Source organism: Pseudophryne corroboree, chromosome 5 (genome assembly GCF_028390025.1).
Source record: "Pseudophryne corroboree isolate aPseCor3 chromosome 5, aPseCor3.hap2, whole genome shotgun sequence".
NCBI lineage: Eukaryota > Metazoa > Chordata > Amphibia > Anura > Myobatrachidae > Pseudophryne > Pseudophryne corroboree.
In genome coordinates this window covers 783,117,295-783,133,091 of record NC_086448.1, presented here as the reverse complement: position 1 = coordinate 783,133,091, position 15,797 = coordinate 783,117,295, and the positions used below count along the sequence as shown (strand labels likewise).

Below are 15,797 nucleotides of genomic sequence, written 5' to 3'. Positions count from 1 at the left end.
CGTTTGCCCAGCCACGCCTGCGTTTTCCTGGCACGCCTGCGTTTTTCCCGCACACTCCCTGAAAACTGTCAGTTGCCACCCAGAAACGCCCACTTCCTGTTAATCACTCTGCGGCAAGCAGTACGACTGAAATGCATCGCTAGACCCTGTATAACACTACATCGTTCGTTGTGCTCGTACGCATTGCGCCGCACTGCCGTTTTTAGCTTGATCGCTGCACTGCGAACAAATGCAGCTAGCGATCAACTCAGAATGACCCCCAATATGTAGCCTTGTAGTTTGTGCTAGAAAGGGGTCTACAGCCTGCCTTGTGTCTGCACGTGCAACAGGTGCGTTACGCGTTTCACTGCGCTTTCACACCATTTCCCATCTGAAGATGCATGTTACACACAGCAAGCAGCGTAAGGGTTATAACAGGGTTTTACGTGTTATCGGCAGAATTTAAGCAATAGTGTATACAGTGCCCATATCGGATACATTATATTATGGGCGACAGTCAAACGCAGCACTTTAAGTGCTCATTAATAGCAGTTGAAATTATTAAAATGAGTATTTCCATATAAGTAAGTTCCGGTGTGCGGCGCCCATGTGACTCTTAGTACTCACCAGTCTGTTACTCTTACCACACTATGGGGAGATTTATCAAATCTAAGTCTTAGATTAGAATGACCGGCAGTCATAGCAATTTTTCTTCTCCCCGGATCTTCACAGATGTTTGGTACACATGACGCGATTTAATGCACAACGGAACGATCTCTCGTTCCATTCTTCATTAATATGCATTGGCGCACACGATATCGTATGACCGCGCAGCACGGCCAATCTCATATGTCGTCCATGGGAACGCGCAATTGAGGGCATACAGAAGAAGATGTAGATGATTTATCGTTCCAATGCGACAAATCGGCCCGATATCGTCCTAGTGTGTACCCGGCATTTGGGAGCAATGATTTACCAGCCAATCAGCTCCTGTAACTGTCATCCCTGCAGGCTGTGCCAGAATAACTGACAGTTGGAAGCTGAATGGTTGGTACTTTATCTCTCTCTCCAGCTTATTGCTCTCCAAGACTTGATAAATCTCCTCCTATAACATCCTGATGGCTGTAGATGTTGCAGAGTGGCATTATGTACTTGCGCTAAAGCTGGGTACACACTAGGCAAAATGTCGTCTGTTCAGGTGGATCGGGCCAACGTATCGGGCAGATCGTCTAGTGCAGGGCTTGACAAATTTCTCTAAAAACTAGGAGCCAGGATGAAAGTGTAGTAGCCAAACCACCGTCCCCCCGAAAGGTATAACTGAACCCCCCGCCCCCCCCCCCACCAGGTCACTTTACTGAGCAGCCTCTCCCCACCCCCACGGCCACACAACTAAGGGGTACCCCCAGGCCAACCAGCTCTCCGCAGCCACACAGGTGTGTAGCTACCCTATATGCGAACAACGATCTCCCCCTGCCCCCCCCCCCCCCCCCCCCCTTCCCCCTCTCCCCGGCCACATTGATGAGCAGCTAACTGGTGTGTACCAGCAATTGCAGGCTCCGGTGATCTGCTGCATGGGACGATCCTGGCAACAACCAGAAGCAGGGGAATGCGGCCATGAACAATATATTGCACGATATATCATTCAGTGTGTACGGCACGGCCAGTATATCATTGTTTTAGTCATGCTGGCGGCTGCGTACACACTTCGCTTAGTGTGTACCCGGCTTAAAGGTAGACATGCATTTTGTGGTACTGCATAAGGTAATGGTCCCATTGTGATAATACATGGGACCATTACCATAGTAAGAAAATAAATGTCTCCTGTGTCTGAATAGCTTTGGTTGAGTTGATGTGCTAGGTATTTAATTCCAGCTTGTTGAACAGTAACCCAACCATATATTATTAACCTGGCTGTTATGTATCTCCCAGCCATCCTGCTCAGCAGTGGTGATCACCTTAATTATATCCTTTTGTCCGACCGACCGCGTCACACTGAAGGTCACCTTGGGTCAAAAAAGTGTAGAAGTCTCCCCTATGCATGGTGCTTGCGGCCATTTGTAGCCCATGCACGTATATTCTGCCTATTCACAAGGGATTAGTGACTTTACCGAGGCACAAGTCACTAAAGGGGGCAGTAAGTGACATTCTTTTAGATTTGGATCACATGGGAACATTTAAAAGGCAAATAACCCAATCTTACATGTCCTATCTCCTAGTCCATGACTAAGTTGAAGAAAATACTTGAAATAACTGGGATTGTATATGCTGAAATCTGTATTCAAGGATGAGAACCAGAAGTGTTACCATTTTTAATTAGCTTCCTGGTCATTGGGGAGAAAACCACTTTGCCCTCGTTTTATCATCAACCAATCGGCCTTTTGTACAATTACAGAGATCGTATAATGTTGTACTTCTGTTGTCCTTTCTTTCCTAACAGCCACCTACAAAATACCTCCTTCCAGAGCTGAAAGCGTGCGACTATGAGAAGAAATGTGTGGTCATAGACCTGGATGAGACCTTAGTGCACAGTTCATTTAAGGTACCCTTTCTGCCCCATGGGTATTGCGCTTCCATCCCCATACAGCGTGAAGCCTTTTTGTCTTTTTTTTCATTTTCTCTTTGTAATTGTTTCATACTATAGTGCTTATTATGTGACATTTATAAATGCCTTTACTGCAATAAGCCCAGGTTATCTTTCCTCCCTGTGGGTTGAAACATTGCCTGGGAACCACATAAAGACATTTTTATCATTTGTTCATTACTGAGGTATAAATATGAGATGTATAAAGCAGTGAAGAAGTTACTAAGAGCAACCAACCTCTCCCTATAATTTCATACTTGATAAATGCTACCTCAGTATTGATTGGTTGCTGTTGGAAATTTCACTCTTTTCACTGTTTGCTACATCTCCCCCTAATTGTCTAGAGGGCCTACCCAAAGTTGGACCCATACCTCCAAACCCCTCTCCATAGATTGGTGCAGTATGATTGTGGCATTGCACCTCTGACCTACTGTGTGTGCTTACCAAGCCCCGCCCACTTTACGCTTACCAACAAATAGAAACATCAGGTGCACTGAAGACTCTTTTCTGCTATTAACATTCTAACGCTCTGATTGGCTGCAGGTTGTCCTAACCCTGCCCTCTACTGCTACTCGCACCTGTGTAGCCAGTTTTGAAGAATGCACCTGTGTAGCCAGGTGGTCTGACTCTTGCCAAATGTACCATCCATCTTTGAAAGAATGGCTTTGGGGATAGTTTCGGCTAATCTCACTTACCTACATGTGTCAGTCTGTAAATGACATCTGGACAACCAAATCCATTCAAACAAATTGCACCAATCCAGTGGTTTGGGTTATGCCCACAGAATAATGGCACGTCCACTAACTCCATTATCTGCCTGTGAAAATGGGCAATTGTTTTAGAGCATGGGCTTGTCCTAATTTATCAAAATTCAAAATGACCAAACTAACAGGCCAAAGTCGCCGCTGTATGTGTGGAGACTTGGAGCATACACTGTCCCCAGACGCTCTAATCTCTGAACATATGGGGTGTCTCGGACCTTTATTTCATAGTCTTTCTATGTGTCTGGTCATGGTATTTTAACGACCGTTGTTTGTGCCCTGTAAGTGCCACCATCTCACTGATGGAAGAATGCATCGGACATATTTTAATGTTAATATTTTATTTTTCCCTCTAGCCAATTAACAATGCCGATTTTATTGTCCCGGTGGAAATAGATGGAACAATACACCAGGTAGGTGAATAAAACTGCCTTTTGTTCAGTGTAGTATGCATTAAAGGGGGTTTTGTACCGTAGTTAGTGTTTATATTCTCCACTCACTAATGAGATTTAGAAATGATTACGTGTTCTGTAACCTTCATGGTGAAATACGGCACCTATGGTTTGAGCTGCATTAATTGGCAATTGTCTTTTTTTACTGTGAAAGTAGGTGAAAGGCTCTGAGTGAATGATGTCATGTGGGCATGCGGCGGGTACGCAGTGTGGGCATGCGGCGGGTACGCAGTGTGGGCATGCGGCGGGTACGCAGTGTGGGCATGTGGCGGGCACGCAGTGTGGGCATGCGGCGGGTACGCAGTGTGGGCATGCGGTGGGTACGCAGTGTGGGCATGCGGCGGGTACGCAGTGTGGGCATGCGGCGGGTACGCAGTGTGGGCATGTGGCGGGTACGCAGTGTGGGCATGTGGCGGGTACATCAGCATTTGGTCTGTCTGCTTCTCTTAGTAGTTTGCTCTCAGATTCAGCAACGTTGGGTTCACTTGCTTTCATTCGGTGGCCCGTTTGTCCATGCTGATTATTAGCGGAATTATATAATGGTGAATGAGGAAAGCTGCAGCACATTCTAAGTACTATGAAATGTAATAATCACTGGGGGTGAACATATTAATGTACACTGTAATGTGAATTGGAGGCCTACGGGTGACCATAGACACAATCCTAAGTCACTGTGCGCAGTGCATCCTGTCCTTGGAGATTGTAAAGCACAAACAAAAGTCCCAGTGTGTATGAGCCCTATTTCACAGATGTTTTATCTTCTTATGCTTAATAGACAATTGCAGATTTGAGTAGTAGGGAAGGGTTTGTGGAATTTCCAACATATTTGTTTCCAAACTAACCTTAACCCTCCATCAGGCGCACCTCTGGGTTCAGGCGGAGTGCACCTGACAGGCTCCTGTTAGAAAATCATCATTAGCACCTAATTAACTCAACTCTAATGCTCTTAAAGTGATCAGTGACCTTCTTTAGGACGTACAAAGAGAGAAATCGTAGGTTTTACAGGCCATTTCAGCAGAAAATCTGAAGCACAAAAGAGAAAACATGAGTATAAGTTTGGGGGCAGTGTGCCTGAGAGGCCGCCCTGGACAAACCTACATATTGCCGCAAAATATCCACAACCTTTGTCATTTTCATTCATAAAATAAACAATTAATAGATGAAAATAAAAGGAAAAACAAATCTTCAAAAGTGGGAGGAGTTTGGGCGCAGTGTGCCTGAGAGGCCAGGAGGGTCACTACTGCACTCCACGCAGGCGGCGGGAAAACTAACCAGGGGGGTTTCCAACAGCACCTAGAGATAGTATGGCACTAGGAGGGACAGGCCCCTGCGCCCCCTTCCCCCCCGGGGCGGAGAGGGGAGTGAGAACAGCTTTGTGATGCCTGTCAGGCCAGCTGCACCTGACTGGGGGTTAATAAACCATTTCTAACCAAGCTTTGGAAAAGTTTAAACAAGTTTCCACTTTGGAATAAAACGTGAGTGATTTTTCGCTGCCGCTGTGATCAGGAGACGCTCGCTCCGATTTCTCATCAGAGTATTTGCTGGAATTCGGATGCCTCTAGCTGGGATCTGTTTAGACCACGTTACATGAAATGTCTGTGTAAGGTGCCGAATGAGGTGACAAGATCCGGTTGTCATTTATCCATGATTACTGGTCTAACCCCTCGTGGCCAATCCAGCAGCGTCCTGTGGACCTCTCCATTCCCCCCCGTTATTTAATTGAAACTCGCCCAAAGAGAGTGACTAAATAATGTGTGCTGTATATATAAAATGGGAATGGATGGATTTGCTTTGTTGGATCGCTATTAGTAACAGTGACTGGTTGTAGAGGTACAATACTGAATATTCAGTCATATTGTATGAAGCTGTAACGCAGTGTGCACTTTAATGATTATACAGATCACGTAAATGTCAATTGTTTCTGTGTTTTGTTCTTGTTCCCTTGGAAAGCAGAAGTGAACCCGGGGTCTTTATCTGGAATGGGCTACAGCCCAGTTCAAGTAATCCAGGATAGGCTGTTCCCACTCTGCCTGGCCTATCCCCGATTACTTGCATTGGGAAGCAGCCGTGTACTGCGTACTACAGCAGAATGACAGGAACACTGTGTCCGGATCTGTGATACTTCTATCACTTGTTAAGGGTTGCACAGAAACAACAAGCTATGCTCGCGTGTGCTCCATCTGGCCGTGCTCCTCTTGGTTGCAACATCTCACCTAACCTGAGACCCAACGCCGCCGTCTCTGCTATCACTAAGCGTGCTTCCTCCTTTCTTATTTCCTGGTGGTCTTCACTCCCCACCCACTGTGACGGACCCTGCCTTACCTTCCCACTTCTTCTCCCACCTGCTACATCTCTAATTGCTCCTACTTGGCTCTTCATCATCAGCCTCCTTTACCTCAGCCTCATCTCACCTCCTGCTTTCTAGAAGCAGGAGGGGAGAAGACATAACTTAATACTTAGACAGTTACTCATGTACCCAATTGATACCCATATAAGTGTACCAAAAAAAAAAAAAACACAATTACTTTTCCTAACGTTTGAATTCTGTACCTCCAGCGCGTTTGCTATCTGGGCGGTGGTCACTTCTCTGTGGCCACCCCAGCGACTGGGTGATCACCTTCCATGGGAACAGAATTCCCGTATACCACTAGAGGACTGGACGGGATGGGGATATTGACAGCTGCCCTGAATGCGGAATACCTTTTAGTTGCTTTTCATCCTCCTCCATAGTAGCTTTAAATGTCACACCCCGCCCAGCCCCCCAGTAGTGAATTCGGGATTTTCCCCAGGCTTGTGACTGTCCTGTGTGCCCAGGGACTGGAGAGTCTTTGTGGGGGTGACCAATATGGCATCTATCTCAGCCAGAAGGTGTAACCTACAATGGGCACTAGGGGGAGCAACGTGATCCTTATCCCACCACCTTAATCTCTGGTCTATTGGTTTGTGAGCATTTACAGCCAGAGGTGTCCTGTAATCAGCAGCTGTGCTATTATAGTTACTGTACCCTCTCTTTATGCCGCCATCATAACCTGGCGTTCTAAAGAGGGTGCCTTTCTAATGCACAGTACATGTGAGGCTACTAATAGTGACGGGGACATTATATAGCCGGTGTTATAACTGCAGCGACATTTACTACATTATGATAGAGACATTAGTGCTACGACTCACTGATCGTCTTTTTCAGGTGTACGTATTAAAGAGACCACATGTAGACGAGTTCCTCCAGAAGATGGGAGAACTGTTCGAGTGCGTCCTGTTCACAGCCAGCTTGGCGAAGGTGAGTGCCCGGTCAGACGTAGGCACGCGTAATCTACATTTATTTGTTTTTCCCTGTCTTGTTTTTGAGGGTGTGACTTGTTTTCCAGAAATTGTCTTACGGTTTCTCCCTTTTCTTCCTTGCTTCTTTGTCTACCAGTGTGTCTTTGTGCTTTCTGCTAGTATGTGGGGTAAGTGTTCCATGGTGACGGCAACTCAACATATGGGCTTTGCTCATTATGTAGCCTCCATACACAGCTTATGAAGCCTGTATGTAGATACTACAAGTTACCATGGTGAATAGCGGCACACCACCCCCGCTGCTCGCCTCTTCCTGCCGCGCACGTGGGTCACTATTTACTGTACCAGAGTTGCAGCGGGAAGAGGAGTGAAGTGAGCCGGGAACTGTCGGTTGCTGGCGGTAGACTGGTCGCATGTTAAAGAGATGTCCATAGGACTGTTTGAAGTTATACCGTCGTTAGTTTATTAGTTGCTTTGATTAGCTGAACATTGCAGAAAGGTCTTGTCGCATTGTACCCATGCGGCAGTACAAGGGCACCTGGGATATAGGTCTCTAACTGTGGTATGTGAAATTAGGCTAAGGAAAAATTAGCGGAGGCAGCCATTTTGAGAACTGAACAAATGTCCATGACGTCTGGCCTATACATTCGCTAGGAATTAATGACCTCATAGAGGCAGGAGGCCCTAAGTGCCTCAGTGGTGGGACTAGTTCCTATTGGACTGATGGGCTGTATTTCTGTGTATATTGGTATAGCCCGAAATATGGGGCGGAGTAAATTTCTGTCACCATCTAGTTGCCATCATGCCCTCTCTATGGGGTATATTTACTAAAGTGCGGGTTTATAGAAGTGGAGATTGTCCATAGCAACCAATCCGATTCTACTTATTTATCTAGCACCTTCTAGAACACAGGTTCTCAAACTCGGTCCTCAGGACCCCACACAGTGCATGTTTTGCAGGTCTCCTCACAGATCACAAGTGAAATAATTAGCTCCACCTGTGGATCTTTAAAAATGTGTCAGTGAGTACTGTGCACTGGCTGGGTAAGCTGCAAAACATGCACTGTGTGGGGTCCTGAGGACCGAGTTTGAGAACCACTGTTCTAGAAGATATCAGCTAGAATCTGAGTGGTTGCTATGGGCAACAGCTCCACTTATATAAACCCGCACTTTATATACATCAGACTGATCACTTATTGCTGTTACATTACCTCCTGCATCCACTAGAAAGCCTAAGAGCTTCCTCAGTCACCAGCTGTGAACACTAAACTGTGTCCGGCGATGCTGAGCTAGTGTCGGACCAGCAGTGTTATAATTGTTTTTATCAACTTCAGCTAATGTCCACTTTCTCCTTCCAGCCACAGCTGTGTTTTCTATAAACCTCTTATCAAACTTCTGTTTTAAGTATGCCGACCCAGTGGCCGACTTGCTGGATCGTTGGGGCGTATTCCAGACGCGGCTCTTCCGAGAATCTTGTGTGTTCCATAGAGGAAATTATGTGAAAGATCTGAGTCGTCTAGGAAGGGAGCTGAGTAAAATCATTATAGTGGACAACTCGCCGGCATCTTATATCTTCCACCCAGAGAATGCGGTGAGTGTGTTCCTGCAAGGGGAGGGGGGGTGAATTAGCCCGGGCGTGGGGGTGGGCTGTGCCGGGCAGGTGTGCCTGATTTCCCAGGAATGTGCATTTTCGGATTAAAGAGATCACACCACAAAGGTTGTTACATTGAAAGTAAAGAACCCAGGGTAGTTTTGTGGCACAGAAATCAGTTGATCTGTGTAGTTATGTGTTCTGTACACGGCCAGTGATAAAGCTGCAATCAGCTTCTTCATCTGTCCTCCTATCACTGCTGTGTTTGTGGATAACAATCCGCTAATTTCCCCAGTGGTTTCCTCAATTTACCTTTGAAACAAAACGCAGCTCCAGAAACACATATCAAGGACAAACCCTGCTGTATCTGAGAGGACATCTCAGTCAGCCGAATCCAAATATAAATGACACCGGCCAAAGCCGTTCTGTCATATTCCCACTTTCCAAATATTAATGACACCGGCCTTAGCCGTTCTGTCATATTCCCACTCTCCAAATATTAATGACACCGGCCAAAGCCGTTCTGTCATATTCCCACTCTCCAAATATTAATGACACCGGCCAAAGCCGTTCTGTTATATTCCCACTTTCCAAATATTAATGACACCGGCCAAAGCCGTTCTGTCATATTCCCACTCTCCAAATATTAATGACACCGGCCAAAGCCGTTCTGTGATATTCCCACTCTCCAAATATTAATGACTCTGTGATATTCCCATTCTCCAAATATAAATGACACCGGCCAAAGCCGTTCTGTCATATTCCCACTTTCCAAATATTAATGACACCGGCCTGAGCCGTTCTGTCATATTCCCACTCTCCAAATATTAATGACACCGCCCAGAGCCGTTCTGTCATATTCCCACTCTCCAAATATTAATGACACCGGCCTGAGCCGTTCTGTCATATTCCCACTTTCCAAATATTAATGACACCGGCCTGAGCCGTTCTGTTATATTCCCACTTTCCAAATATTAATGACACCGACCAAAGCCGTTCTGTCCTATTCCCACTTTCCAAATATTAATGACACCGGCCTGAGCCGTTCTGTCATATTCCCACTTTCCAAATATTAATGACACCGGCCAAAGCCGTTCTGTCATATTCCCACTCTCCAAATATTAATGACACCGGCCAAAGCCGTTCTGTCATATTCCCACTCTCCAAATATTAATGACACCGGCCAAAGCCGTTCTGTTATATTCCCACTCTCCAAATATTAATGACACCGGCCAAAGCCGTTCTGTTATATTCCCACTCTCCAAATATTAATGACACCGGCCTGAGCCGTTCTGTCATTTTCCCACTCTCCACATGGCTACTAAGCAGCACGGTTCTACTTAGCGCACACAGAGGCAGGATATCACTCCCTTATATGGCTCTGCTCCTGGTTACACTAGGTGGGGGGAGCAGTTAATAAGAATGATGTCTTTAATGTATCATCCATTGTGTAATAATTGGAATGTATTGTTCCTATCCGTTAAAACGTAAAAGTATAATTCATTAATTTTTTTATTTGAGTTCTGCTTTTCCTGATCGATGTGTCTCTTCGCAGGTCCCAGTGCAGTCTTGGTTCGACGACATGTCCGATACGGAATTGCTCGACCTGATTCCCTTCTTCGAAGGACTGAGCAAAGAGGAGAACGTTTACAATATGCTCCAGAAGCTCTGTAACAGGTAGCCCTGAAAGTGCGCCCTCCGGTGGGACAGCTGGACTTTGCAGCATCTACCCGCGCATTTGGCTTTTTCCACAGTTGATACGAAACAGGAAAGATCAAGCTTCGCAGAAGACTCTTCTTTTGCCCAAATGGTAATGCTGTTTTTTATCCCCGGCATCTGAGCCCCATATCTCTGCTTATAGAGATCAAGCGGAATATCTGAGGTCAATTTTTCAGCATCTGATGGGTTAACGAACAATGGACAAAGAAATAAAGTAAACAAAAGTATTTTTAAAGAGAGCTTTTCACTAATTTTCATAAGATTCATAAGAACTTTTCAGGCTTTTATAAAGGAAAATAACACACCAAATGAATCCTATATACTAAGGATGTAAAGACACGCTTGATATTGCTGGCAACGTCTTTCGGCTCCCCCTCTATACCCCACTCGCCCCACACTATGCAGAAATTGCCCCCTTTGCTTCCAGCAGTTGACCTGCCTGAGGCGGTTCCCCTTACAGAATGAAGTGCCTTCCAAGTCTTTGATTTTAAGAGGAAAAAAACAAACAAAAACATTTTCTACTCAAATACAATTTACATACCTGCTGTCTTTTTACCGTTTAACAGAAGCGAAGAAAACTTTCTAAAGTACACTTGCTACTAATCATGGACTTTGCATGCTGCAACGCCACCTAATCCACATTTCCCACTTTTCATATCCGCAGTTCCAGGCCGTTAAACCCCAGCCGCTCCTTTTTAGTTGCGTTCTCATTTACGCTACAGTTTGGACATGTCGGTTGTATATTTTTAATCAGTTTTGTGTATATTTCTTTTTCCAGCGTCTAGACTGTAATATACATTTGTTTGGGGTGTTTTGTTTTTTTTTTTTGTTTTTTTATTCACAGCTCCCAGTTTTCAGTTAAAATTTCTTATTTAGAGAGGGAAGGGTCAGCGGAACCTTCAGTTGCCATTATGTCAGGAAGTGGTCTTGGAAACGTTGGGGAAATCTATTTATTGATCACTACAGATTTGATTTTTTTTTTTTTTTCTTCAATTTGGAAATAAGCTGGATGCTTTTGTGTTGTAAAAGGTTTTATTTAACTGCTGCTATTGTACAGTCTCCAACCACCGGCTGTCGAAACTGTTCTTCGCCACTGTGCCTAGGCTCCGAGTGCTTGCTGCAAACTCGGGCAGTACACAGAGTATCTCAGTAGCCGTGCCCCCCCTCCCCAACCACCATCATCCTCTGTACTGCAGACTTTTGTACTACGACTTCTACACAGTGTGTATTTTGTATCTCAGGAATACACATCTACCCGTCCGCAAAGTTGTCACTGCTAAACCGTCAGACAGGACTCATCGGTGTTTAACGCAGGTTTTGGAATTTTTAAAAAAATCACATGGGTTTCATTTTTGCCATGGACATAACGTTAAGCCAACGGTTGGTGATCTGTGGTTCTCCAGTTGTAGCCCCGAAGGGTCTCGGCGAGTCTTGCTCCGCACGGCACGCGGAGAGCCCTAGGTTCGCTTCCCACTGGCTTAATCTTATTGTGCATAAGGTCCATCACGTAATGGTTTTGGGGGAAGTTACTTGATTTTGTTAATTTTTGTTTTCGTTATCCCACTAGATCATTATTTTCCAAGTTACGTTTTGTGAAGTTTATCGTTTTTGTTTTTCTAGCTATTTTCCGCCACAGTACTGTTCTCGGTTTGCAGCGTTTTATCAGTAAAAAGTCGTGTAATCAGTATCATGATGTTTGTAATAAAACCTGATGGTGCGTACATAATTTTAAACCAGAAAAGAAAAATGCTTGTCGTTTCTGTAACACCTTTTCTTTCTGTAAATAAAATGAGAGATTTGGGGGTGGGTTGGGTGTTTATGTAACTGGCTCCGAGATTACGGATGCTAAATTGAAAGCGGCGAACACGACGACAGCCTGCCGGTTCCGTAATCTTGGAACCCCTACCCCCCTTTGGTATTTGTTTCCTATTGATTCAGCTTTCACTGAAGAGGCAGGAAATAGAGGAGTTCCGTTTCACATGTGATGTAATCTGTTTACTTGTTTCCTTTTTTTAAAGATATGTAACCACCCTTTTGTTTATTTAAAATAAGTTTATGATTGTGAGTAATTGGGCCTCATTCACATAGTCAAGTGTCCGCCGATCCCTGTAAAACACTGTTGATGCAGAGTCATCAAACCATGTAGGTGAATGGAAGCGTACAGACAAGGTTTCAGTGTAGTGGCCATTGTTTAGCGCTCATTAGCATTCAATGTTTTGGGAACATTCTCTCGGCGAAGAAAAACCATTATACGTTGTCCTTACCTTACAACTAACGTTTCCCAATGCCTGGGAGAGTGAGCTCTTCGTCTTGGTTTTCGTGCTTACTTTTTGGTGAGTTGTAGGGTAAGAGCTGATCAAAACCCAGGATCCACAGATATCACACCTGGTGCCTAGATGTGACTGACCTGAATCCAACATTATTTTGTCCACAACTATTTTAAGTTCCATGGAGTGTATTTACTAAGGGGCGGGTTTAACCTTGAAATTTAAAGCAGCGCTAGCATACAGTACAAAGCCCGGCGTGTTTTACATCTAATATTAGTGCCACTTTAAATTTTGAACTCAAGCTCATCTCTTAGCATACCTCCCAACATTGGCAGGCTGGAAACCAGGATCCCCACACACCGTAGGCTGCATGCGGCCAAAAGGGTTGGGTGGCCCCGAGTGGACCCCCTTGTTCGTCATTCTGGGGCATGCCCAGAACTCGCTGGGCTGCCCCCAGGCACTGTTCACCCGCTGTTCTGCTATGCAGAGCAGTGGTAACAGTACTGCTTCCCAACTTTCTCCCTCCGTGGCACACTGCGGCCCATTAGTGAGACAGTCCCATAAAAAAGGGACTGCCCCACCAAATTGGGACAGTTGGGAGGTATGTCTTAGTACTTTGCCCCAAAATGTCTGTGCACCTAGGAAAGTTTTGTAACAAACCATAAAGACACATAGTTTTGGGTTGTTGTTTTTTTTAAACACACTGTTGGGTTTTTTTTTATTACGCTGTGACTTATTAAAAAAAAAAAGGCTATTGTACTAAAAAATAGCATGTTTTTATTTAATATGTTTAATGCCAGTGACTTGCCCAGTGCTAATGTTTAACTCCTCCTTTTTTTGTGTGTGTTTTTTTTCCTGAAAAGTGCTTTTTATTTTCCACTTTGTATTACTATTCAGATTTATTTAATTATAATAAGTAATAAGTAGGACACTGGGAGTCTTGTTGAAGGAGACAATTTAATAGCAGATCATCTTAATGATTATTTTTGCTCAGTATTTACTACTGAAAGAGAGGGGAAGGGGCCACAGTTAAGTTGCAGGGATATTCAGGAAAATGAAACCAGTACATTTACAGAGGAGAAGGTCCTAACAGAACTCTCAAAGCTGAAAGTGGACAAATCTATGGGGCCAGATGGGATACATCCAAGGATACTAAAAGAACTTAAAGAGGTGCTGGTAGCACCATTGACAGAATTATTCAACCAGTCATTAGCTACAGGAGTAATTCCAGGGGACTGGAAAAGAGCAAACGTAGTCCCACTGCACAAAAGTGGAAGCAAGGAAGAGGCAAACAACTACAGACCAGTGAGTCTTACATCAGTAGTAGGGAAATTGATGGAAACACTCTTAAAAGAAAGAGTTGTAGATTATCTCAAATCCGGCAATTTACTGGATCCCAAACAGCATGGATTCACTGGGGGAGATCATGTCAAACAAATCTTATTGACTTTTTTGATTGTGTGACTAAAGTGATGGATAAAGGTGGAGCCATGGATATAGCTTATCTAGACTTTAGTAAGGCTTTTGACACAGTTCCACATCGCAGACTGCTAAATAAACTTGAAAGTTTGGGATTGGATATTAGGATTATTGAATGGATAAGATCTTGGTTGAAGGATAGAAAACAGAGAGTTGTGGTAAATGGAGTGCATTCACAGGAGGGAAATGTTACCAGTGGAGTACCCCAGGGATCTGTACTTGGACCAGTGCTTTTTAATATCTTTATTGGTGACATTGCAAATGGCATTAAAGGGAAAGTATGCCTTTTTGCAGATGACACAAAGGTATGCAACAGGGTAGACACACCAGGTGGGGTAAAACAAATGATTGAGGATCTAGGTAGACTAGAGGAATGGTCAAGAGTCTGGCAATTACAGTTTAATGCCAAAAAATGCAAAATCATGCACTTGGGTCTCAAAAATCCTAAAGCTAAATACAGTATTAATGGCACTATACTGGAAACTACTGAGGAGGAAAGGGATCTAGGAGTCACTATTTCAGATGACATAAAAGCAGGTAAGCAATGTAACAAGGCAATGAGGGGGAAATTTGCGGAAAAATTATTTCACAGAAAGGGTAGTGGACAAGTGGAATAGCCTCCCGTCAGAGGTGGTAGAGGCTAAGACAGTAGAGCAATTTAAACATGCATGGGATAGACATAAGGATATCCTTACAAAGAAATAAGGATCAAATAAGGTTAGAGATAAAAATAATATTAAAAAAAAAAAAGGGGCAGACTAGATGGGCCAAGTGGTTCTTATCTGCCGACAAATTCTATGTTTCTATGCTTAACATTAACTTGTTCTTATTTTCAATTTCATCTATTTCTGAGTGTACTTTGTATTAATATGTTTATGGGGAAATTCAATTTGAGGAGAAGAAACATCGGGAGCGGGGGAAAAAAGGAATTTTTTTCGTGATTTATCCCGATGTTTCTCCAATTTTTTTTTTTTTTTATCGGGCAATCCAAATTGGCCACCCAAAAAGGAAAAAAAAAATTCTCCCGAAAAAAAAACGCTCTAGATTTGACGTGATTACAAATTAAATCTAGAATATTTTATTTTAAGAAGTGATTTTCTTGCAATACAGGGGAACTCACTAGCGCAGGTCCTATCTGTGAGTTTCTATGTACTGTATGCAATGTTCTGATGAAACAAGTGACACACTGCTGTCCTATGCCTTGATCTATGTAGTGTTTCTGCCCCGCAAGCACAGACTGAATACATACGTTTTACCGGATGACGGGATCCACATAAATTAAGGAACGGATGCCATCATTATTAGCAGCCCTATGGTGATTCTGGTTGTTTTTAATTAAATTCTAATACATTGTGTGTATTTTTTATATTATTAAATAATTTGTTTGTTTTTTTCACCTTCAGTCCATTCATCTCCACGTGCTTTAATCTGCTCTACTGCATTATATTTTAATTCATACATACACCATCATTTATTGCAAAGCGCTGCTACCTTGTTTGTTGTATATTGTATCTGTGGTTAACAGGGTCCAGTCCTGAATTCCGAACCTCCGACCCTCGACGAGATGAGAAATCTGTAGCCACTCCAGAAAGGAGATCCTGGCTTTTGGTGACAGATGAATCCTCTGGTGTATGTGAAGATGCGATCTTGACCATTTGTCCAACAGATCGAGCTGGAAGGGTCTAGCGTGAAA

The 15,797-nt window shown here is 44.0% G+C and overlaps 1 protein-coding gene across 2 annotated transcripts in view; it reads left to right on the top strand.

Annotated features, from left to right (window-relative positions):
* The window catches only part of LOC134928524 (CTD small phosphatase-like protein), a 126,084-nt gene extending 113,979 nt beyond the window's left edge, over window positions 1–12,105 (top strand). For both annotated transcript variants that reach the window (XM_063924380.1, XM_063924379.1), the window contains 5 exons: window positions 2,417–2,518; window positions 3,678–3,734; window positions 6,958–7,050; window positions 8,454–8,639; window positions 10,195–12,105. In XM_063924380.1, coding sequence (XP_063780450.1) covers window positions 2,417–2,518; window positions 3,678–3,734; window positions 6,958–7,050; window positions 8,454–8,639; window positions 10,195–10,320 — 564 coding nt within the window. In that variant the 3' untranslated portion in view covers window positions 10,321–12,105. The remainder of the gene's footprint in view (window positions 1–2,416; window positions 2,519–3,677; window positions 3,735–6,957; window positions 7,051–8,453; window positions 8,640–10,194) is intronic.
* Window positions 12,106–15,797: the final 3,692 nt, after the last annotated feature.